The sequence below is a fragment of the Carettochelys insculpta genome, chromosome 14 (assembly GCF_033958435.1).
Source record: "Carettochelys insculpta isolate YL-2023 chromosome 14, ASM3395843v1, whole genome shotgun sequence".
Classification (NCBI taxonomy): domain Eukaryota; kingdom Metazoa; phylum Chordata; order Testudines; family Carettochelyidae; genus Carettochelys; species Carettochelys insculpta.
In genome coordinates this window covers 1,421,699-1,445,633 of record NC_134150.1, presented here as the reverse complement: position 1 = coordinate 1,445,633, position 23,935 = coordinate 1,421,699, and the positions used below count along the sequence as shown (strand labels likewise).

General features: G+C 58.4%; 1 protein-coding gene across 5 annotated transcripts in view; it reads left to right on the top strand.

The window, feature by feature from the left end:
* The window catches only part of FHOD1 (formin homology 2 domain containing 1), a 68,390-nt gene that overhangs the window by 10,285 nt on the left and 34,170 nt on the right, over nucleotides 1–23,935 (top strand). For all 5 annotated transcript variants that reach the window (XM_075009249.1, XM_075009248.1, XM_075009247.1 and 2 more), the window contains exons 2-7: nucleotides 9,752–9,858; nucleotides 10,652–10,716; nucleotides 17,148–17,215; nucleotides 19,000–19,105; nucleotides 19,342–19,436; nucleotides 22,532–22,643. In XM_075009249.1, the coding sequence (XP_074865350.1) occupies nucleotides 9,752–9,858; nucleotides 10,652–10,716; nucleotides 17,148–17,215; nucleotides 19,000–19,105; nucleotides 19,342–19,436; nucleotides 22,532–22,643 (553 nt within the window). The remainder of the gene's footprint in view (nucleotides 1–9,751; nucleotides 9,859–10,651; nucleotides 10,717–17,147; nucleotides 17,216–18,999; nucleotides 19,106–19,341; nucleotides 19,437–22,531; nucleotides 22,644–23,935) is intronic.

Here is a 23,935-nt window from a genome sequence, read left to right as displayed (position 1 = left end):
CTTAACTGTGGACACCCATCATGGTGCTATAGAGTTGTGTTCCATGCAGACTAGCTATAGATTTTGCATTTGAATTAGGACCATTCCAGCTATGTGAGATCTTTTCATCCTTTTGCTAATGAAGCAAGATTTGTCTCTTCTTGGCATGAAACCCACCGACGCTAAGCTTTTCATGATTCATGGGCAGTACATTTATGCTTGAAATAGGTGTGGTTTTTTTTTTTATTGTGAGCCGTATGGGAGATCGTGGCCTTTGGTATTAGTCTGCTGATTCGGGTTGATGTCATACCCTTCAGCATGGCTGGATGGCTCCTTATACTCTACAGTTGTCTCTTGCATCTGTGGGTAATTTTCATACGCGTACATCAGCGTCTTGTAAACTGTGGGTGTGTGCCCAGAGAGGGTCGCGGTTCCATTCTAACCAGGGCTGGCTTAGACTTGCGGTGGCCCAGAGTTGAAGACCAACCTCCACTACCCAGGTCCCCTGCCTGGAGGTAAAGATTACAGGTCCCCTGCCTGGAGCTGAAGTCCCTGGGTTTCATCTTTGGCTCATCCTCCCACCCAGTGTGGCTGGAACGGGCTCAGGTTTTGCCCCGCCACTTGGGGCCATGAAGTAATTCTTGTTGCAGAAGGGGACACGTTGTGCAGTGAAGTTCGAATACTACTGCTGGAGCTGAGCGCTGAAGTTTTCAATTTCAAAAGACTGTAGCGAGAGTTAGAGAGGCCACCTCCTTCCTGCAGTCAACTCCTCCTTTTGTAGCAGCAAGCTATGAAACGTGGAGTTACTTTTTAGTAGACTCGCTGCTCTGGCTTGGCTGTCAGGTTAGTGTCAGTGGGCTTACTGGTGCGAATAAGAGGTTTATGGATTACTTGATTGTCACAGGAATTGTCTGTGTAGGTTCACCAGCACTGCCCCCGCTGACCGACTGCTCTGAGATGTTGGTCAGCACAATCCCTTCTCCTTCCTTGGTGCATGAGGCAGTGCACCTGTTCTCTCCTCTAGCTACCCTCTAATGCCAGTGCTGCTGCCCCTAGCCTCTCTTGTCTGTCTGACCCAGTCAGCACTTTTACCGCCTTCTCCAGAAGCTGGGAATGGCCAATGGGGTAGATTGCTTGATAATTACGTGCTCCGGTGGTTTATGCCCTAATAAAATTGCTAGCCTTTAAGGTGCCACCAAACTCCTGGTTGCCAGTGAGGGTAAGGAGGAGAAAGCCCCAGGGGCGCGTGAACTTAGGTATTGAGTTCCTTGCTTTTCTAGAACTCTGTCATTGGAAGGGAAGTCCCTTTAGACAACTGGGAAGAGATCATTTTATAAAAAGTCATGGAGAACAGGCAGGGGAGGCCATGCTTGGTACAGCACCCAGGCCGGCTGTTCTGTATGTCCTAGGATATCCAGAGGGTTATCACATCAGTTGCCTGTGCCACTGGCAGAGGTTTTGTTTGAAACGTTGTGAAAACTGGGTGTTCTCTCTGGTGCCACTGCTGCTTCCCTCTCTGCTATGCTGACACAACCTTGTTAAACGTGGGACAAGAACAGAAGCCCAGCATATAGCTGCTTCCGCGCTTCTCGGATCTTTATAGGACCCGCCTGTTGAGCAGGTAGCTGGTGCAGCATGGAAGAGGAGATTTGGGCATGTGCATCCTCAAAACAGAAGCAGAGTGAGAGCCTGTTTGTAAAGGCCAGATGTAATCTGGGTACCAAATAAGGGCCCTGTGTATTAGATGGAAGACTGCAAGCAGGTTTCTCATTCTGATTCAGCAAATACGAGCAAGTTGTCAACACCACCACTTGCTCCCATCAGTCAGACTGCAAAGAGTAGGTTACCGTAACTGTGACACCAGAAATAAACACTATGGAGATGCACCAGAGTTAGTCTGAGGAGCTCTCTACTGGTGTCTGAGATTTCCAGCCTTTGTTTGAAAAAAACAAATGGCAAGCCTTGCTGCTTGGGTAGAAAACCACTAACATAAACCAACGCTGTGTCTTCTGGCTCAGCAGATGTACAGAACATAACAAAGCCAGAGACATCCCACCCACATTTGTGGGGAGTGAGTTGTAAAACCTAATAATGACAACGTAAATGTCATTGTTTAGTCAACTAGTTAGTGTGGGAATTTCTTCAGAACCAGGTGGGGTGGCCAGGGACCTCCAACATGGAGCAAAGGTGATATTCTTTGTCCTGTGCATAGAATGCCTGTGGATACTTGGACATCTTGGGTATTGCTACTCTGCAGTCATGGCGTGGCATGGCAGAGTGTCTTTAAATGCACAGTGGGCGTTGAAAATATAAGAGAACAGTAGATCTGGAAGTTATTGCTAGTTGCTGAAATGAATCACAGGAGGTGGAAGTGACTTCACATCTGGGCTGAATAAAAAGAGTATAAATGGCCCGTCCACTGAGTGTGCCTCTGTCTGTGAAAAGAGGGTGGAAAGCAAGTATCTGGACTGATGTAAGCAGAGCAGTGGCTGGACGTGAGGGGGTGTCGTGGTGCTACGAGTACTGGGTTCTCAGGTAACACTGAGTGTTCAGGAGGAGGCTGTCTGAACATCTCTTAGGGAAAGGTTTTAGAAACGCTCGGGATCTTGTAGTTTATGACTGCATTTGGAAACCTACAAGCTAATAGGTGTGAGTCAGCTTGGATGGTGAAAGGTGAATCTGTCCTAGATTGCCTTCTGAAATAATGAGCCTCCCGAGGTTCCTGTTGTGAGACTCTAATGCACGCAAGGTGCTGCTTCAGGACCCTTGCGCACGGACCTCTGTGTTTGTTTGGGTAGAGTTAAAAGAGCAGAACTAAGCATGCGTTACAGCAGGACAGCATCCAGCTTGGAAGACTGGGGTCTCCTCTGCAGGCTGCAGTCACTGAACATGCACCATAGTTCAGCATGAACTTGTCTCCTTGGCCGCTGAAATAGGGTAGAGAGCAAACCAGTGAGCCAAAGACACCTTTGCTGTGTGGGACTGCAGCTGTAGGACACACCAGTGTAACTAACGTGTGGAGGATTTTTAGACCGATTTAGATACGTGGGTGCTGTTGCTTTCGCTATCCTGATCTGTTCCTCTGTGTCTGCCCCTAGTACTCCCCAAGGAGGTGAACTGCTCCACATCTTCTAGGTGATCCCTTCCCAAGACAATGAGGGTCAACCAATCCAACGCCACCACCATCCCACGGGGAAGGGATCACCTGGAAGATGTGGAGCAGTTCACCTGCTTGGGGAGTACTATGGGCAGAAACCGAGGAACAGACCAGGATATCAATGCCAGGTTAGGAAAAGCAACAGCTGTATGGTCACAAATATCTGCGAAGACAAAACTGTGGATCTTCAACACCAATGTGAAGAGTGTGCACTTGTATGGTTGTGAGACCCCGGCATACTAAAAAGTCTTCAAATCACAAGCTACAGACATTCATAAACGGATGCCTGAGGTACATCCCTCGCATCAAATGGCAAGACCTGGTCACAAGTGAGAAGCTTTGAAACAGAGCAGGACAAGAACCAGTTGACTTTCAAATCAAGAGAGGAAAGTGGGGATGGTTGGCCACGCTCTCAGAAAAGCATCATCCAACACGCTCCATCAAGCTCTCTCATGGAACCCACAAGGAAAACGCAAAAGAGGAAGACCTCAGTCAACGTGGAGAAGATCTTCTGAGACTGAAGGACAACTGGGGTACTCCTGGGGTCAGCTAGAAGTTTTGTCCTGAGACAGAGCGAAGTGGAGGAGACGTGTAGATGGCCTGTGCTCCACCTGGCGTCCACGGGTTCGAGTCAAGTTAAATATATTGGTGCCAGCCCCTGTATGGTCACTTAGTTCAGTTTAAGAATGGCTGACTTTAGTTTAACCTCTTCATTATTTCAAAGTTAACCAAACTGTGCATGGAAATGCGTGCCCCAGCCATTTACAGCTTCCTGGTGGGGGAAGGTAGCGTCATTGCCCACTGTGGAGTTTCTTGAACCCCACAATCGCTAGTATTGCTCTCCCTGTCAAGACAGCTGTGTGCTTGCCAAGGGTTAGGGAGGGACACTGTCACTTTAAACTCCCCAGACCATCCTGTCTGACTGGTAAAAGGGCTTCAGCCCTGGGACTGATTTTTCTGCTTCCGTCACTTGGCAGAGTCTGCATGGTTTTGTCCCCGCAGCCTGAGTGTAACTCAGTTCGCCAGTCGGGGTGGAGACTTGAGGCGTCAAACGAGCCGGGGAGGAGCTGTATTGCCTGTGCTTGGCTGTGTTGGCTTCACTGCCCTGGTGGAGCGAGGTCTCCTCCGAAGTGTCAGGCAAGACTCATGCTTCAGTAGGTTCTGAAGCCTCCCATTCAGGGCCGACTGGAAATGGACTTCCAACGGCAGCTGCTGTGGGAGGGCAGGCGTGGGCTGGCTGGGAGAGGAGGCCTCACCCTCCTGCACTGAGCTGATGCTCTCGTTACTGCCTGCGTCACGAAGGCTTCAAGCCCGTTGGCTCCTTTGGTCTCCCAGTCCTTGTGATTAGCTGAGTGTTCCCATGCTCCCTCTGACTCCAGCCGGTGTCTGGGAAGGGACACTGCTGCGCACGACCTCAGCTGGGTGTGCCTTTGACCTCCCCAAAGCCTCCTAGAAGAGGGTAGCAGATAATTCCCCTGCCAGGACGCAGTGACTGTGAGCGTGCCTCAAAAGCAATTTAAGACTCAGGTGGCCAAGATAAAAACAAAGTGTGTCCTGTTACAAAAGAGCATCCCTCACACAGAGCTAGTCTGAAGCTAGCCTAGCTACATGCCAATGTGGGATTGCTCCAGCCAGTCCTGGTCTCCCGAAGCCCATCGCTGGGCAGTGTGGCAGAGATCCTGCTTGGTATGAAATCCCCTAGCTGCTGCAGAGCAGGCCCAGTCGCTCTTTCTAAATCACTTTCTGATTGTGTGCGATCCTGCTCCTGGCTTTCCCAGGTCTCTCAGCTGCGTGGGTTTCCTTAGGGATTTGACAGGCTTGATTGTACTCCATAAGCCTCTCGCTCTAGAAGTGGTGCTTTCAATCTGCCCCGCTTCCCAAGCGTTTGTCTGGAGGCCTGGAATCACAGGGAGTATCTCACCGCAAGGACACTTCTCTCTGCACAATAGGGCTGGGGTGTGCCGTTCCTATGCCCCCTTCATGCCTGTCTCCTGTTCTGGTTTGCAGACATCCATGTGAACGTTGATGGTTCCTGGCTTTTAGATGTTCAGCTGAAGCCAGTACAGCAACCCCTTCAATCCACATTTAAAGAAACCAACCATTTTAAAATTATTTCCCTTGCGTGAGTTCTTGACGGAGTTGAACTGAGCTCAGCTCAAAGACTTGGTTGTGTGCCAGGGATCCCTCTCCCTGTTAGCAGCAGCGGCCTTCCCCTGGCTGCTTTCAGCACCAGGGTTTTGGTATTTCTGGCCAGGGCATATGCTGTGAGTGTGTGGCAGAGCCTTGTGTGAGTGGAACGCAGGGAACCGAACCTAGGCCCTGCGGGTGTCAGTACCCTGCCATGGGAGCTGTCTGGGAAAAGTTCCTCAGGGCCGTGCAGTTTGGACTGACTGGAGCAGCACGTCCCTGTCCCCAAAGGGCTGGCACTAGAAACAGCCTGTGCTTGCAGTGGAGTCCAATCCACAGGCGCTGGGGCTGGAACCGCATTCCTGCCCTGCTCACACGGGAAACAGTTCTTGCAGCAGGCTGCAGGGCTTGGCCTCCCCAGCAGGCTGGCCCATGTCATGGGCCCCTTCCCGAAGCAGGCATGGACAGTGAGGCTGACCAGCTTAGCCTTTAACACCCTTCGGGGTCTCTAGCTAGGCTTGCGTGGGCCTGGTAGAGCAAGGGGCTTGCCTTGCTGGCTCGGCATTGCAGGGGTGTCGGGTGGCTCCCGGGAGGGGGAAGAGTTCCGTACTGGCATGCGAGTGTGGGACTGTGCACGCCCTGCAGTCGCCAGCCGAGCTCCCACAGCGATAGGGAGAGGGTTGCAGGCTGCAGCCGTGATGGCAAAGGCCACTACCGTACGAGCCTCTGGAGTACATCCTCTGGTAGGGCTGGTCATCAGCCCTTCCGGGCTCAGTCCATAGCAGAGACGCTCCCCAAGTGAAGAGCTGGAATGAAGGCACAGGTGGAGGAGCTCTCGGGGTCCCCTTTATACCCTGGCTCGTGTGAGGGGAAATCCACTGTTCCTCCCTGTCTGGGCTTATCGGAGAAGTAGCTGAGTTAGTCTGTCTTCAAAAAATGAGAAGTCCTGTAGTCATCTTATAGACTAACAGATATTTTGGAGCATAAGCTTTGGTGGGCAAAGACCCGCTTCGTCGGATGCATGACTGTTTGGAAGGGCAACCGAAATGGAGCCTGTCAGATGAATGAGCCACCTGTCCGTGCCCTTTTCAGGCAATCTGCCGTTGCCTGTCTGCTGGGTTACACGTTCACAGCTGGATTCCTTAGATATGGAGTGGAACCTGATAAGGGCCTTTCTCTGTCACAGAGGGCTTGGCTGAACTAGGACCCTTTCACAATAGGTTGCCCTGTCTCCTATTGTGGTTTCCCAGCTTTCAGTAGACACCTCACTTGGCACAAGATTTGGTGCAAACATAGGACAGTGGTTGCCACAAGGTTTTCCCGTTAATTTTAAAACCCAATGAAGTCGCAACATCCGAGCTGGAGAGTTCATTAAGTGTGTCATTGTCTCAGGCAGCCAGCCCTGCACTGGCTACCCTTGAGTGAGCCCATGCATGCTTTCTGCATAGCCAGGAAGGCATGGAAATGTCGTGTGAAGTGGAAGCTGAGATTCTGCAGGGTTTGCATGTGACGTGACCCACACCAATATTCCCTGGTTCCGGGTGACCCATGAGTTTGATACCCTGATGAGGACTTTTGTCAAAGATGCTTCGTCAGGCCAGTGCTGCGTGGTTAACAGGAAGTCGTCTAGCACATGGTAAACCTTTGGGGACCCCCGGGTATGCAAAGTGGCACATAAGAATCTCATCAGCACCCAGTAGTGACGCAGCAGCATCGCCAACCCCACGCATTCACACACTGTAGCCGGCCCTTAGACGACATGAGACTGGCTTAAAAAAAATCACAAGACTTAAATGCTTTCTCTGGCCTCTGGTTGCGAGGCTTTGAGTCGCACCAGTGTCAGATTTCCCAGCTCTTCTCAGCAAGAGGAGGGCCGGGCACTTGCATTTCCTTTTACGTATAAACCAAGATTCTCAGGTCAACGTCTGTCATCACTCCTGGAGCTGGGGCTTAATCAAAACAGTGCACGGTACCGGAACGGTGACGAAACATCCAGGTTGGCAGCACTGCTCTGTGCTGCCACAGAGGGCGAAACAAATGGGTTGAACCGGCTGGTGGAACTGCAGCTGGCAGCAGGATCTGAGCGCTCCCTGGGTGTGGGTATTGTTCATGTCGGCCAGGTGGAAATTAGTCGCCAAAGAAGGGGGTCAGAACTCATTGATTTCAGACTCCTGGGCTCGTGCCCCCTACTCTAGGCCGTGCTTCTCCCCACCCAGCCAAGGGAGGCAAATTTTGCCAGAGGGCCTGTGAGCTCAACTCTGGTTACGTACTTCTGGTAGAGTGGTGAAAAGAACAGCCACGGTGGATGGAGTCCTAGAGAGAGAGAGGAGGCTGGACAGAAGCTCAAGAGGTCCTCTGCTACACCCCCAGAGACCCTCCCCGGACCATGTTTTCCAATCTTTTCTTCAAAACCTCCGGTGATGGGGATTTCACGAATGCCCTTGGAAGCCTAGTCCAGTACTTCGCTGTCCTTCGCGTTGGATGGTTTTTCCTGATATGGAACCCTTGCTGCCACTTACGCCTGTTCGTTCTTGTCTCACCTTCAGTGGCCACGCGGAACAATTCATTGCCGGCCTTTTTGTGACCATTCTTAACATACTTGAGGCCAGTAACTAGGTCCCCTCTCTAGAGCAGGGATCCCTGTCACACGCGCCGGCACAGAGCTGAGCACACGGTGAGAGGCAGAAGCTAAGACCAGGGAGAAGAGACAGTCCCAGCTGCATGTGGGTGGGAGGAAGAGACAGCATTTGGGGAAGCAGCTCTAATTTGGCAGGGAGCTGCCCCTTCCCCTTGAGCTGGGCTTCCTTCCGGTGGCTTTTCTAAATTCCGGGCTTTGCTCCACGCAGCTGGGATCTCCGGGCCACGCTCGGCCCTGCTGGAGAGGCCTCCTCGCCCGTCGGAGAAAGGGCCGGTTCTGACCACAGAGGTGGCAGGCAGCCCGGAGCTGGCTGGAGGCCAGGGCCACCTGGCTGCTCCCCTGCCGGGGTTGCCTCCTGACTCAGAAGTGGTCAGACTGGTCGCGGTTGTGCTCCTGGACTGGGAGGCTTTTCTTTTGGGAAGCGGGAGCTGCACAGAGCTGGAGGCTGGGGGTTTGCATGGCTGGCAGGAAGCTGCCAAGCCACCATGAGTCAGCACAGGCTCTGTCAGGGTCATGGTGGGGGGTGAGTCACCCCTGCCTGCGTGGACTGAGGGCGTGTGCATGTCTCCCTGTGCCATAATTCCAGGCTGCAGCTGCCGCATCTCTAGGGCATGTGTTGGTGGGGATGGGTGAGGGAGCACTGCGAGCCCCTACTCACGACAGGGTGCGGGCGCAGTGTCCTCCCACCTTGCCCCCACTGCTCCCCGCTGTAGGTGGTCTTCCTTCCCCAGCCCTCTTCCCAGTGAGCTGCTTGTGGGACAGTCAGTGGGCTGTGTAGCTCCCTGCTCAAGAACGGCAGCGAGGAAGGCACGAACGCATTTCACCCAGTTGCCAGTAGAGGATGGGGTGGGGAGGGTGGCTTATCAGCTGGACATGAGATCCCAGTGGGCCGCTGTAGCCAAGACGGTGAGTGCAAGCCTGAGCCGGATAAACTGGGGAGTGGTGAGTAGGCGTAGGGTGATTATTTTACCTCTGTCTTTGGCATGGGTGCGATTTGGCTGCTGGGCTCCTGCGCCCAGCTCTGGGGCCCTCAGGTCAAGAGAGATGTCACTTGAATTGAGGAAGGCTCAAAGAAGAGCCATGAAAGTGATGGAAAGGTTGGAAACCCGGCCCGATCGTGACGGACTTTAGGCGCTCAATCTGTGCACGCTGCCAAAGGGGAGATTATGGGTGACTTGCTCACCGTCCGAGCTCATCCACAGGGAATAAATATTAAATGCTGGGCTCTTTGGTCTTGTAGAGAAAGGTCTAATGTGATCCACAAGATGTGGCAGCTTCTCCATCACTCGCCACATTTCCTTCAGGCCGGGCTGTGTTGCAGAAGATCCGCCCTGGGAATGATTTCGGGGCAGGTCTCTGGCCTGTGTTACACAGCAGGTCAGACTACAGGTTGAACCTCTCTAATCCAGCACCCTCAGGGCCTGACCTTGGCTGGACAAGACAATTTGCCAGACCCCAGGAGGTCAGTATTGTCTAGCAGCATCACCAACACTGCCACTGCTTACGGGGCTCTGAGAAGACATTTAGGGGTGGATAACAGCCCAGAGCACTGCGAGCCCGGACTGGTGGCTGGCATCAGACTTTAGGGGGCCCTGGGGAGCTTGGCCATGCTCATGAGACATGGTCATCCGGCTGACGGAAATCCTGCTGGATTACGGCTGTTACCGGATGAGAGAGTTCTGGATTAGAGAGGTTCAACCTATGGCGGATCGCTGTGACTCTTCTGAGGGGAAGCGAAGAATGTATTTATTATTGGGGTCCTGTGACCCTGCTCCCCATGACTCACTGGGCATGCCTCCCTCCCATTAGCAAGCCCCTGCTCTGACCTGTGGGGGTCCTTGTGTTTGCAGCTGGCGGACTGTACGCTGCAGGTCTCGCCGTCTGGACAGTACTTGGATCTTGACCTGTCCCTGCTGGAGCAGAAGGATGAGCTGGAAGGGTTCTACGAGGAAATCAGGTGAGCTGCTGCAGCTGCAAGTACGCCTGCTTTCGCTGAGTCGGTGAGACGAGGCCCCCCGTGGCACAGGACCCACTGCTCCTGCTCAGGAGGCTGCCCGGCCGGGCGATACGGCCCTGCCTTCTTCAGGTGCCCCCACCTGCTCCGCCCCCGTGTGACGTCTGGAGTGAGACGTTGGTCCCCGTTACTCTCCTGCCTGGAATTGGAGCTTGGTCTGGAAGAGTCACGGGGGGAGTCACTCCTTTGCCAGCTGCTTCCTGGGTGTGGAACAGCCGCTGGGCCTGGCACCTGGTAACAGAGCCCAGCTGAAAAGCTGGGCGGACTCGGGGGCGAGAGTGCCCTGGGAGGCCCCAGCAGTGCTGTGGGAAGACGTTGGGCCTGCCCAGAAGTGGTGGCTGTGGCTAAGGGCTGGTGAAGGCTGGCAGAGGGGTACGGACACCCCAGGCGCTGCAGCCACGGTGGAGCTGCCTGCGTTGGGTTCCTGGAGGGTGGTTGTGACGGTCTCGCAGGCTCCAGTGCTAGCTGGCTGCTGCTGTTACCCCCACCTGCCCATCACATCCTCCGGTGCTGGAGCGGGTTTGCGACTGTGTTCTCTGGCCGTGGAGCCTGGCAGGGGTGGAGGGAGCTGGCAGATCTCTGGGGGAGGGGAGGGGTTCGGGCTGGAGCCCATTGGTGGGTGTGGGTCCAGGCTGTGCTGACTTCTAGGTTCCCAGTGGGGCGCTGTGGCTGCCTCCAGCCAGGCCGTCAGTGACGCTCGCACTCACTCACCTGCTCTCCTCTCCTCTCCTTCCAGCAAAGGGAGGCGGCCGACTCTCATCCTGCGCACGCAGCTCTCGGTCCGGGTCCATGCCATCCTCGGTGAGTGCCCGGGAATCCAGAGTGCTGGCCCAGCCCTTCCTTATTCCCCAGGGCCTTCGCCCTCCCGCCCAAGGCCGCTGGAGCAGGAGCGCTGGGGCGTGTCTGTCTGGGGCCTGGCTAATCTGGCTTCTGGTTTCATTGCTGAGTGCTCCTGTGCGCCTCCAGTGTTCTCTGGCCTCATGTCTGCTTGCCCTGGCTAGCCCCAGCCTCAGCCCCAGCCCCATCCCCTGCCATGGCCACGGCCGGAGGTGAGTGATGGGGCTAGTGGGGCCGGGCTCAGAGGCAGCATGGTGCCTTTCGCGCTCCCATGTGCTTGCTGACAGGCTCAGGGCCCGTCTGGTGATGGGCCCAAGCTGGGGCTGGGGAGGTGGGGGTCAGGAAGGAACACGCCCCACCCATCAGAGTGCCAGCAACCTGCAGAGGTTGCACCTTCCTGGGATGCAGGTCACTTGCCAGGCTCATCTGGGATCTCTCACTTCACCATTTCCTGACATGGCAGGAGCCTGAGTCTGTCTTCTTCTCTCCTTGTGGTACTTCATAACCCATGGGCTGTGATGCAGGCTGGGGGTCTGGCTGCAGGGGGCCATGCATGATTCATGCCTACTAAGTACTTCTTGGGGCTGAAGGGGTTAATTATTTTCAGCATGCAGAGCCCCCGTACAACATATTTTTGCCCGGTGCACGGAACACATGTCGCATGCTGTAAATATTCTGGGTCACTCAGGCAAGCCCTAAATAGAACCTTGGGAAGTACAAACAGCTGCCTCTGGTGGCTGGCAACCCCAGCGGAGGGTCAAGCAGGCAGTGCTGAGAACCAGCCCGGCTCCACGGGTCTCTGTTCCTGTGCGTAGCCGGGGATGGGGCGTGCTGAGCTAGGGAGCAGGTGTGGGCCGTGGTGCTAACTGCATGGGGCGGGGGCTAACGTATTCAGTCCTTGCTGCCGTTTGGCAGGGGAGCTAGTCCTGCCCTCGGAGACTTGTGCACCAGCCTGGTGCTCTGTGCAGCGGGAGCCCAGGGGATACCTCTGAGTGGGTTACGGATGAGCTCTGTCAGCCTAGACCCACGTTTCCAGGGCAGGAGTTCCAGTCCACCAGTGGATCCTGGGAGGGGTCGAGTGAGGTTGCGCCTACGCCCTGTGCTTTGGCTTCCCTCCGGCAGTCCTTGTCTGGACAGCGAGCCCAGGTCTGGGACGGTGCAGCCTCCCCCGTGTGCCTGTAAGTGCCTCCCCTTCCCCGTGTGCCTGCGGGTCTGTTAGGGACCGCTCCAGTGCAGTAATTGTGCAGTCCTTGCCCTGCGGAGCAGCTTAGGTCAGGGCTCTGCTCTGTTAGGACTGCCCACGCCCAGGCCCTGGCTCTGCTTGTTGTGGCTGGTGCACCGACGTTCTGACAGCAAGTTTAAACACAACTCCTAACCAGCGGTCCTGAAATCTTCTCTGAAGGCTGCCGTTTGCCTCCGGAGAGCCCTGCGGCTCCTCGCCAAGCCCTGCTGGGATGCAGTGGAGACAAACTGGTGTGTGCTTTGGTGACTGTGGCCTGATGGCAGGAATCAAGAGGGCGCCAGCAATGCAGCTGTAACCCCCACCCCCCAACACCCCACATTATACTGCAGGACATCTGCCCAGTGCCACGCCCTGGGTGCATTGAAACAGTGGCACTGCCAAGGCAGCTCTGACCACGGTCGTGTGCAGCATTCCACAGCCTGTGCTGGGCAGAGGCGTTTGTTCATCTTGGCCAAACCAAACATGTGAGCTGCACTGCTCTGGCGCAAGCCATCCCTGTGGTCCCTAGGAGGGGAGGGGTAGCTGGACGCCCGTTACAGTTTGCAGAGGGATCAGCCTTGGGTCAGGTCATCAGAATCTGTCTGTCTTCAGCTGGAAACTGGACTTGTGATCTCGGTGCGTCAGGCATGTAGTGTGCAAATCAGCCCGCTGACAGAGCGGGCCCTTCTCAGGGCCAAGGCCAGGCTGGCTGCTGTCTTTGTGCATGGACTTGCTGGGGGCTGTCTGCTGGACCCCACCTGCCTTCACGGCGTGCATGGCAGCTGTAGGGCTCTTACGCTGCCTGTGATTCATTCGTGTTTCTTATCCTTTTCCTGGCTCATCCTTGAAGTCTGTTGTAGTCCGATTTCTCATGAAACCTGACTGACCTAGATCTGCCGGGGAGACCCAGGAACACACATTGCCTTCCAGACCTACTGGAGGGGCTGGGCAGGAGAGAGCACTGAGCAGGTCTTCTCTGGGGTATTTGGGTGGTGTCTGCAGCAAACAGGAAGTCGCACTAGTTTCCTCTGTCCCTGACACGCGTGGCAGCATGTCGCCTTTACGTTCCTACAGGGGCGTGAGGTTTGTCCCCAGAGCAGGGCTGCAGAAAGAACAGGCAGAGTCTGGGATTAGTGGTTAACTTTTATTGTTCGTGTTTACGCAGCGATATGACCTGACTGTCTCCAGACCTTCGTCCCCGACGCTTGCCTGGCACCTGTGATGCAGGGTGTTATAGACACCCTGCCCTCACCACCCCTGCCTGCCTGCCTCCTGGTGCCCCCTTCCCCTCTTAGGCTGTGCATGGCTGGGGCCCCTCCACGGGAGGCTGTTGCCTGGGGACTTGCTCTGTAGGACGTTACTCACCCCCTCTGACCTAGCAGCTAACCTCTCTGCTTTTGCTGGCGTGGGGCTCTGGCCCATTCTTTCAGATAAGAGCTTTCCAGCAGGTGCCAGTTTCAGACCTAAGAAGTGGTGAGGAGACCCCTGCGGGGAAAGGGTGGAGTCCTGGCAGGAATTACAGATGGATTCTCCATTCAGAAGCCCTTAAGTGGCTAGCGACTGCTTAGCTCTGGGGGCCTGGGAGGGTTGTTGATGGCCACAGCCCCTCTGCTCGGTGGAGGATGTGTGCGACTAGAGTGTTTTCGCTCACTGGGGCCAGCGTCGCCGCCGACCCAGCCCCCGCCATGTGCACAGGTGTCTGTCTGCAGCCGGCGGAGGGGCCCTGCACCCGATGGGGTAGGGGAACGCAGACAGCCCAGATCCGCTCCGCCAGCCCCTCTGACTCCACTCGTATCAAGCCCAAGCAGGCCTAGCAAGTTCTCTGCTGCTGCTGCTTCCAGATGTGGTATCCACCCCCGGCTTCCCAGCCTCCCTCACGCTCCCTTGTGGGTGGGGTGGGGGGCAGGCCTGGCTCTGCAGACGCCCAGTGAGGCTGGTCTCTCTTCCCCTGTATTGCTTCCTCTGCTGCCTGAACTCCTGTGCCCCAGAAGGCTGCTCCCTCATCCCTGGAGAGCCCTGGACAGGGCCGTCCCTAGGGCACGTGAGCCCAGGCAACCCCCCGTCCCCGCCGGCCTGCTCTGCTTCCTCCCCTGTGCACCGGGTGCCAGGGAGGGGATTGTGTAGCCTGGTGCAGGGTGGGAGCAGGGGGCGGCCCCTGTCCGCACTCACCGCGCCAGCCTGCCAAGACACTGGAGCTGGGCGCTCTGCGGTCTGCTGCTGCCGGGAGGGCCGTGGGCTGGAGTAGAACTGGCGGCCAGGCTGCTCCGGATCCTGCCTCTGCAGGGAGTGCATGAGGGAGCCAGCCTCTGCAGCTGCTCCATGCTAGGCTCCTACCCACAGGCAATGCCCCAGGCTGCCCTGGCACCCACCGTAGGATGATGGAGGTGGCTGCTGTGGGATCCCTGCAAGCACAGGTCAAGAGGTGCTCTTCCTGAGCCATCCCGTGGCTGCACAGCTTGCCCACAGGGCGTGCAGACCTGCATCTCCTCTTCCTGTGCTCTGACCCGTCACGGGGGCCGCGGGGGGAGAGAACCTGATCTCGCAGTGCGTGCAGGGTGTCAGCTGAGCGCGCCCGGCGCTGGGTAGGAATCCGCTCCAAGTCTGGAGCAGGACAGCGTGCCAAACGGGATGCCTCAGGAGCTGATCGCTAGCAGGTGGGGTGGCGGCCCTGGCAAGGCGCTGTCTGCTGTGACGCGGCGGATTGTCTGCTGCCTGGCGTTGAACGTCTGACCCGTACGACCGTGTCCCGCAGCCACGAGGCAGGCCTTCCGTGGCGAGAGCAGCGCTACCTGGGGCTCCACAGCAGCGGGCGGGGGAGAGGCCACGCTTCTCTGCAGAGTTCCTGTTTCTTCTCTGCAGAGGAAGCCTGGGGAAGTATTTATAGCACAGTTATGCGAAAAGCAAAGAAAGAGAGAGAGAAAAAAAAAAAACAGGAAATCAGGGAGGTCCAGATAATCCCCCGCTGCTGGGCCGTAGCTGCTCCCGGGCCATCGCCCAGGTGTCGGCTTCCCCAGCCCACAAAGCTGACAGCAGGGCCGAGGGCTCTGGTTAGCACAGCAGTGGGGTAGGGGGGCGGGGACCTCTCGGGATGTTCAGCGTCTCACAGGGTTTGGCTCTTGGGGCACTGATGTGGGGCGTTTTCGGGCTGGGGCCCGTGCAGTGTCGTGTGCCTCGCACCCTCTCTGGGTGGGCAGGGGCGCAGCCCGTACCAGCCATGCTGGGAGCTCTCTGGTTTTCAGCCAGGCTCCCCGCGGGCGAGTGGTGGTGTCCACGTCCACTGCAGCCGGCGGGCTCGGGAAGCGTGTCAGCGCTGCTTTCGCGACTGCGGCACTTCCTGCATCTGGCTGGGTCCCTTTGGCCCAGGCTGGCACTTAGCTCGGCCCGTCCTTGTCTGGCTGCCTGGCAGCAGGTGGGAGGCCTCGTGCTGGCCTGTCAGTCTGCTGGGATCCTCGCCTGGCAGGGGCCACTCTGACTCCAGAGGGCTGCAGCCTCCGGGGTGCAGAGCATCCCCATTACTGGGGCCTGGCTGTCTTCCCGGCTTAGAGAGGGGACACAGGCCTTGTGCTGTGAACCGTCGAAGGGGATCCAGAGCCTTCCCCGAGGAGCGGGTCTCAAACCGGCCCCACACTGCTCCCTTGAAGGCTCTCACGCCCTCTGCTAACAGGTGGCCAGCAATGCCCTGGGGGCACCTCCTGGCAGTCGGGCTGAGCACATGCCTGCCAGGTCAGGGGTTTACCGCCTCAGGCACAACCTGGGGGGACGCTAAGGAACCTCATCCCTCCGCTCCTAGCTGCAGGTGTAGAGCAGCACACTGAGCCCAGCAGGCAGGCGCCTCAGCACAACCCGAGAGGAGGAGATGGGTGTGAGCAAACCCTGAGCAGCACCTTCCTGCGCTGCTTTCTGCCAGTCAGATGAGTCGGCCGTTGAGTAGAGGGCAGGAGGGGCTGGGCCAGCGGAGGGGCTGGCCTGCTGGGCAGAGCCGGGGCCCTGCGAGCTGGAGGTGAGGGGGTGGCACCCCACAGAGCTACATGAGAGCCCAGATGCCCCGGGTGGGTTAGTCCCAAGCCTAGCAGCCTCTGTGGAGTCAGCTTGACCAGCCCAGCCTGTCTGGGTAGCCCACCCGTTCCCTTGAGTTCCTCCCCTCTGGCACAGGGAGACGGCTCCAGCCTGTCTCCCAGCTCCTCCACAAAGGGCGTGAGCCCAGCGGAGCCCCGGCGCTGGGTGTGGGCCTGGCCGGTGGGCGCTTTCCCCCCACGAAGGGCGTGAGCCCAGCAGAGCCCCGGCACTGGGTGTGGGCCTGGCTGGCGGGCGCTTTCCCCCCACGAAGGGCGTGAGCCTAGCTGAGCTCTGGTGCTGGGCCTGGGCGTGGGCCTGGCCGGTGGGCGCTGTCCCCCCACGAAGGGCGTGAGCCCAGCTGAGCTCTGGTGCTGGGCCTGGGCGTGGGCCTGGCTGGCGGGCGCTTTCCCCCCACGAAGGGCGTGAGCCTAGCTGAGCTCTGGTGCTGGGCCTGGGCGTGGGCCTGGCCGGTGGGCGCTGTCCCCCCACGAAGGGCGTGAGCCTAGCTGAGCTCTGGTGCTGGGCCTGGGCGTGGGCCTGGCCGGTGGGCGCTGTCCCCCCACGAAGGGCGTGAGCCTAGCTGAGCTCTGGTGCTGGGCCTGGGCGTGGGCCTGGGCGGTGGGCGCTGTCCCCCCACGAAGGGCGTGAGCCTAGCTGAGCTCTGGTGCTGGGCCTGGGCGTGGGCCTGGCCGGTGGGCGCTGTCCCCCCACGAAGGGCATGAGCCCAGCTGAGCTCTGGTGCTGGGCCTGGGCGTGGGCCTGGCTGGCGGGCGCTTTCCCCCCACGAAGGGCGTGAGCCTAGCTGAGCTCTGGTGCTGGGCCTGGGCGTGGGCCTGGGCGGTGGGCGCTGTCCCCCCACGAAGGGCGTGAGCCTAGCTGAGCTCTGGTGCTGGGCCTGGGCGTGGGCCTGGCCGGTGGGCGCTTTCCCCCCACGAAGGGCGTGAGCCTAGCTGAGCTCTGGTGCTGGGCCTGGGCGTGGGCCTGGCCGGTGGGCGCTCTCCCCTCTGCTTTGGCCACAGCAGGGAGGTGTTCGTGGCCTTCCCGTTGCTGGGGGCATCCTCAGGTCCGCGTCTCTGCCCCCAGTGATGCAGCCTTCCTCCCTCTCCTTCCCTTCCAGAGAAGCTGTACAACTCCCAGGGGCCGGAGCTGAGGCGCTCCCTCTTCTCCCTCAAGCAGCTCTTTCAGGTACGCTCCCCCCGCCCGGCAGCCTGGGACGCCCTGTGCGGGCTGTGCTGGGGCAGCTGGGGTGGGGGCAGTGGTGAAGCTGGGGGATCCCTTCAGCCCCAAACCAGCCCCCAGTGTTCCCGTTGGTGGTAAATTCCCTGCTGGGGAATGGCTTTGGACCTCCCCCGGCGCACAGCGCAGGTACCTGCAGCACTGGTCCCCCTCGTCGGGTACAGCCGAGCCCCCTCCTTTTCCGCCAGTGTTTCATCCCAGCCGTTTACAAAAAGCAGCTTTCTGGTTTTCTGGGGTTTTTGTTTTTTGGTTTTTTTCCCTATTTTTGTGTCATTCAAGCACATAGAGGAGAAGTATAAATCACTTTGGCCTGTTAGGACAGGACAGTGCAGTGCAGGCAATGGATGTGTTATACTGACCCCCTAGCCTGCCTGCCTGTGCTAAGCTGCCCGTGGCGCTCAGGCTGTGCCCTACTCTGGCTATTACACGCGCACCAGAACCTAGGGAGGAATCCCCTGCCCACCACCTTCACAGTTCAGGCTGTCGGCAGGGAACAGTTTAAAGACTCGACGCACTAGAACCGGGGGAAGGAAACAAAAATCTGCCTCAGCTTCTGTTCCAGCCTACCCGGAAGCGTGTGCAAGTTTTGAGAGAACAAAAACAGGAGAAAAGGATGAAGTTTAGTTTATTTGCTGCAAATGATGTGGCCCAGTAATTAGTCAGTACATATTTACTTTGCTCATTCTAAGTCGACAGCAGTAGCCTGTTCAATGCTCAAATAAAGCTTCTTGTGCGACCAGAGAGACTTTTCGGCTGGCCAGAGGTGGCCATGTGTGTGCTGAGTTCTGGCTTAGTTCTGCAACGAACCACGCTGGTGACTGGCACTCGAACCATTGGCCCACTGAATGCTACCCCAGCCCCCATCCTTCCCTCCGCCTCCAGACTGATGCCGCATGCGTACCCAGCGAAGGCAGAGTTACTGGTTTTGTTGTTTAGTAACAGAGAGGAAGCCGGGCTAGTCTACACACTATCAAAACAAAAAGCAGTCAAGTAGCACTTTAGAGACTAGCAAAATGGTTTATTAGGTGATGAGCTTTCGTGGGACAGACCCACTTCCTCAGACCAGAGCCAGACCAGAACAGACTCAACATTTAAGACACAGAGAACCAAAAACAGTAAGCAAGGGGGACAAATCAGAAAAGGATAATCAAGGTGAGCGAATCAGAGATTTGTCCCCCTTGCTTACTGTTTTTGGTTCTCTGTGTCTTAAATGTTGAGTCTGTTCTGGTCTGGCTCTGGTCTGAGGAAGTGGGTCTGTCCCACGAAAGCTCATCACCTAATAAACCATTTTGCTAGTCTCTAAAGTGCTACTTGACTGCTTTTTGGTTTTGTTGTTGTGATACACTGCTCAGTCCCTGGGAACAGTGGGGTAAAAGAAGAACGGACAGGGAAAGGCCCTAGGTACAGCAGCACTGCCAGCAGTCCGTGCCCCCACCCCATTTATCTCCCCCTCCCACCCCCAGCGGGTGCGACATCAACAAAGCCATCCCTGACCCCTTGGCCCTGCCGCCCTGTTCCCTGCTGTTAGGTGCTGTACAGGCACAGCTGGCACTTGGCCCTTGACTGACTCAGCCTCCCTCCCTTGGGCTCGCTGCTGCCTTTCTCTTTCGGTCCGTCCCTCCCTGCCTTAGCAGAGGCGTGAGTGGGGGGCTGTTCCAGTGCCTCCTGCCCCCTAAGGCTGTGGGGTTTGGAGCCTGCAGGCGGAGCCGTGTAATCTCTGGTCTGTGCTGCAGGAGGACAAAGACCTGGTGCCGGAGTTCGTGAACTTGGAGGGGCTGACATGCTTGATCAAAGTGGGGGCGGAGGCCGACCAGAACTACCAGAACTACATCCTGCGAGGTGGGTGATGGGACTGGCCCTCTGACCTGCCCCCCACCGGGGTATCACCTGGGGGCCATGGGGAGAGACTCAGAGCCCCCGGTAGCTGTGTGGGGGTGGAAGTCCCAGCTGGAGGAGGGGGAGTCCTGCTGCGGAGGGGTGGGCCAGGGGCTGCCTGGGACAGCCCCCTGGCCCACGCAGCAAGGCGGATACTGAGCCCCGCATCGCTGTGGGTCTGACGGCTCTTTCCCTTGCAGCACTGAGTCAGATTATGCTCTTCGTGGACGGGATGCTGGGCGTGATCGAGCACAACGAGACGGTGCAGTGGCTGTACACGCTCTGCGGGAGCACGGTGAGTGCAGCGGGGAGTGTGCCTCGCCCCAGCCTGGCTGTGCTGCTGCGCCTGGGACTGGCAGTGGCACGCCTCTCCCTTCCCTCCTGGGGGTCCCACACTGCGTCGCCTGCCCTCGCTTCTCCCTCCGCGGCGCCCGGCGCTGGTACCGGCGCTGTCTGGGCCAGGGCTGCACGCTTGCGCATAACGTTCTAGGGCTCGCTCCGTAGCTGCATTAGAAACGCCTCCGTGGAAAGATTCACAATGGGCGGTGGATCTCCACCCCAGCCAGGACAGTGGACTGAGCAAGGGCCCAGGCGGCCAGTGCACATTCTCCTGGGATGCAGCAAATGGCAACACAGCGCCGTATACCACCGGCTCAGGTGCTGAGCCCAGACCTAGGGGAGAGGAATAGAATTTTCCCTCCGTGTAGGAAAAACTATAAGGTGAGCCCAGGCAGGGACCCTCTATGCTCTTCCATCCTCATGAGTTAAGCCTGTCTGGACTGGGGGCCCGTCCCTCCAAAGGGCGTTTGCAAAGACTTTCAAGAATCGGCATAGAACATCGCTGGCTGTATCAGTAACTGTCGTTGATGGATGTAAAGTGTCGCTTTAACCATTTTTCTTTCTAGCCCTGGTCTGTCTGTCTTTGTCAATAACCCTTTAGATTTTAGATCTGAGGGATTGGTAAGTGTGTTGTTTTGGGCAAGATCCAAGTCTATATTGACTGGGGACTGTGGCTGGACCCTTTGGGGCCCAGAAGACTGTGGTGTTGGTGAAATAAGTTCTAAAAACCTGTCACCTGAGTTGGGGGCTGTTGGTCTGGGCTGGTGCAGCATCTGGGAAGTCTGTGGGTTTGCATGTGTGGCTTCTGGCTGGCCAGTGGGGCTGGGAGAGGTGCTGTTGTGACTGACCAGATTTGCCTCATTGAGAAGGAAATCCCAGCCTGGGTCTGTAAGTGGCCCAGTTTTAAGCTAAGATACCCTGGGTTGATTGCTCTAGCTGTGCCCAGAAACCCCAACATATTACATGTGGTCTGGCCCCCAACCCCTCTCCGTCTCCCTGCCCCCTGCTAATGACCGTCCTTAGCCCTGCTCCCGATCCATCCCACCATTTCCTGCTTCCTATCCCTGGACCCCCCCACCTGCTATCCAACCCCAGCTGACCACACCCCCCAGGACCACCTACCCCCATCCAACCTCCCTGGGACCACTCCTTCTTCCCACCCCGGCTCCCCCCACCTGCTATCCAAGCCCAGCTGACCACAGCCCCCAGAACCGCCTACCCCCATCCAACCTCCCTGGGACCACTCCTGCTTCCCAGCCCCTGGACCCCCCCACCTGCTATCCAACCCCAGCTGACCACACCCCCCAGGACCACCTACCCCCATCCAACCTCCCTGGGACCACTCCTTCTTCCCACCCTGGCTCCCCCCACCTGCTATCCAAGCCCAGCTGACCACAGCCCCCAGAACCGCCTACCCCCATCCAACCTCCCTGGGACCACTCCTTCTTCCGAGCCCCTGGACCCCCCCACCTGCTATCCAACCCCAGCTGACCACAGCCCCCAGAACCGCCTACCTCCATCCAACCTCCCTGGGACCGCTCCTGCTTCCCACCCCTGGCTCCCCCCACCTGCTATCCAACCCCAGCTGACCACACCCCCCAGAACCGCCTACCCCCATCCAACCTCCCTGGGACCACTCCTTCTTCCCAGCCCCTGGACCCCTGCACCTGCTATCCAACCCCAGCTGACCACACCCCCCAGGACCACCTACCCCCATCCAACCTCCCTGGGACCACTCCTTCTTCCCACCCCTGGCTCCCCCCACCTGCTATCCAACCCCAGCTGACCACACCCCCCAGGACCGCCTACCCCCATCCAACCTCCCTGGGACCACTCCTGCTTCCCACCCCTGGCTCCCCCCACCTGCTATCCAACCCCAGCTGACCACAGCCCCCAGAACTGCCTACCCCCATCCAACCTCCCTGGGACCACTCCTGCTTCCCACCCCTGGCTCCCCCCACCTGCTATCCAACCCCAGCTGACCACACCCCCCAGAACCGCCTACCTCCATCCAACCTCCCTGGGACTACTCCTTCTTCCCAGCCCCTGGACCCCCACACCTGCTATCCAACCCCAGCTGACCACAGCCCCCAGAACCGCCTACCCCCATCCAACCTCCCTGGGACCACTCCTGCTTCCCACCCCTGGCTCCCCCCACCTGCTATCCAACCCCAGCTGACCACACCCCCCAGAACCGCCTACCCCCATCCAACCTCCCTGGGACCACTCCTTCTTCCCAGCCCCTGGACCCCCGCACCTGCTATCCAACCCCAGCTGACCACACCCCCCAGAACCGCCTACCTCCATCCAACCTCCCTGGGACCACTCCTTCTTCCCAGCCCCTGGACCCCCCCACCTGCTATCCAACCCCAGCTGACCACACCCCCCAGAACCGCCTACCTCCATCCAACCTCCCTGGGACCACTCCTTCTTCCCAGCCCCTGGACCCCCCCACCTGCTATCCAACCCCAGCTGACCACAGCCCCCAGAACCGCCTACCTCCATCCAACCTCCCTGGGACCACTCCTGCTTCCCAGCCCCTGGACCCCCCCCACCTGCTATCCAACCCCAGCTGACCACAGCCCCCAGAACTGCCTACCTCCATCCAACCTCCCTGGGACCACTCCTGCTTCCCAGCCCCTGACCGTGCTCGCCAGGGTGTCAGGACTGGTCATGCGGTGAGCTGAAGCCATGTGGGGGGTGTCAGAAGGGGACGGCTGGAGGGCTGGTGCTAAAGGGCTGGGCACAGGGGGCTGGCTAGCCAAATGTGGCCCACGGGCCGTAGTTTGCTGCCCACGGGCGGGGGAGTTGTGAATGGGGCTGGCCTCCCGCCATGCACCTGTCAGAGCCACCTAGCCTGACGTACAGCAAGGGTCTGCGCTGCTCCCGCCAGCACCGGCTCTTGGAATTGTTCCCTGTGTGGCACAGCCAGCTGGCTGATCCTCTGCCCAGCCAGGGTCCTGAGTGCTGGGGCCTGGTCTCCCTTCTGCCGTGTGCAGTGCAGGGAGCGCCTCGCCCTCCCTGCTCCTGTAACGCCCCCTCTCTGCCCAGTACCGCCTGGTGGTGAAAACGGCGCTGAAGCTGCTGCTGGTGTTCGTGGAGTACACAGACGCCAACGCCCAGCTCCTCATCCGGGCTGTCAACGCTGCGGACCAGGCAAGAGGTGAGCGCAGCGCTTCGCAGTGGGAGGCCCTGCAGCAGTGGGTCTCGCCTGCGAAAGCTCATTGCCTGAGAAGTGAATGTGTTAGTCTGGAAGGTGCTGCAGGCCTGCTTGTTTCCTGTGCCCCTGTGGGTGATGGGTCCCATGGCGCGAGCCAGCCCGCTGCACAGCCAGGCTGCAGTCACTCTTGCTAGGCTTTCTGGGCCACGTCCCAGGCTGCTCGGCCATGCCCAGTGGTTCCCTCCCGTGTGCCCAGGACACACGCCCTGGGGGATTGTGGCCAGGCAGTAGAGGGCGGTCAGCAGTGGAGTGGCTCAGCCTGAGTTCTCTCTGGGCAGTGGTCCTGCAACTGGCCTAGCGAAGGCAGAATTTCAGCTCTCGCTACAGCCACAGCCAGGCCAGCTGGCCTGGAGTGAGAGTATTTTGCGGGGAGAAGGGTGGGGGGCAACGCCCAGCTCAGAGGCTGGATTAGCTCTGCCATGAGGACAGAGGAGGGAAGTAAAGTTACGCAGCTCCTCCTTCTGCCCGTGGGATTTCTGTGATGCGGACTGCTGGGACTCCAGTCCGACCTCTGGTAACGGATGGTGCTTCCGTCACACCAGGGCTGTGCAGGGCCTCCTGGAGACCCCATCAACATGAGCAGGCTGGCACAGGAGCCAGCCCCCTAGACAGCAGGCTACAGCGCCATGCTGGGGGGGCAGCTGGGCAGGGAACACCCCCTCGGGCCGTGCTACGTGGGAACAGAATTCTTGGGGTGCGCTGCCTGGCCTGGGGAAGGGCTCAAGGGGACCTCGGACTGCAGACCCCAATGGTGGGGGCAGGTTTCTCTGCTGCTGTGCCCCCTTGGTCTGCTGGGCCATGCTGGCTGGAAGAGGAGAGCTGCTCCCCGCTGCTGCCTGCTGTCAGGCGACTGGACTTTTCCACTGGCTATAGAAGCCGTTTCTGTCACCGTTGTCTACAGTAGCACCGAACCTTGGGCCGGGTGGGCCAGGTGGGGTGTCTGGTGATGCCCTGAGTGAGTCTGTGTTGCTTGTACGCCTGTGCCACGTTTGGAGGTGAAGTTACAGATTTGGACTCTGTAGCTATACGAGAAACGTTCAGAGCCAAGACTATGTAGCAGGAGGCCTGGTTGCCACCCCAGCCAGGATGAGTGGACTGAAAACAAAGGCTCAGATGTCGAATACACGGTTCAGGAAAGTGGGATTGTGGCCCCTGGAATGCATCTGATGGCAGAGTGCCACAGCAGCCCCCCGAGTCAGGTGATCCTGGTGCTCCAATGCCTGATGGGAAGGGGA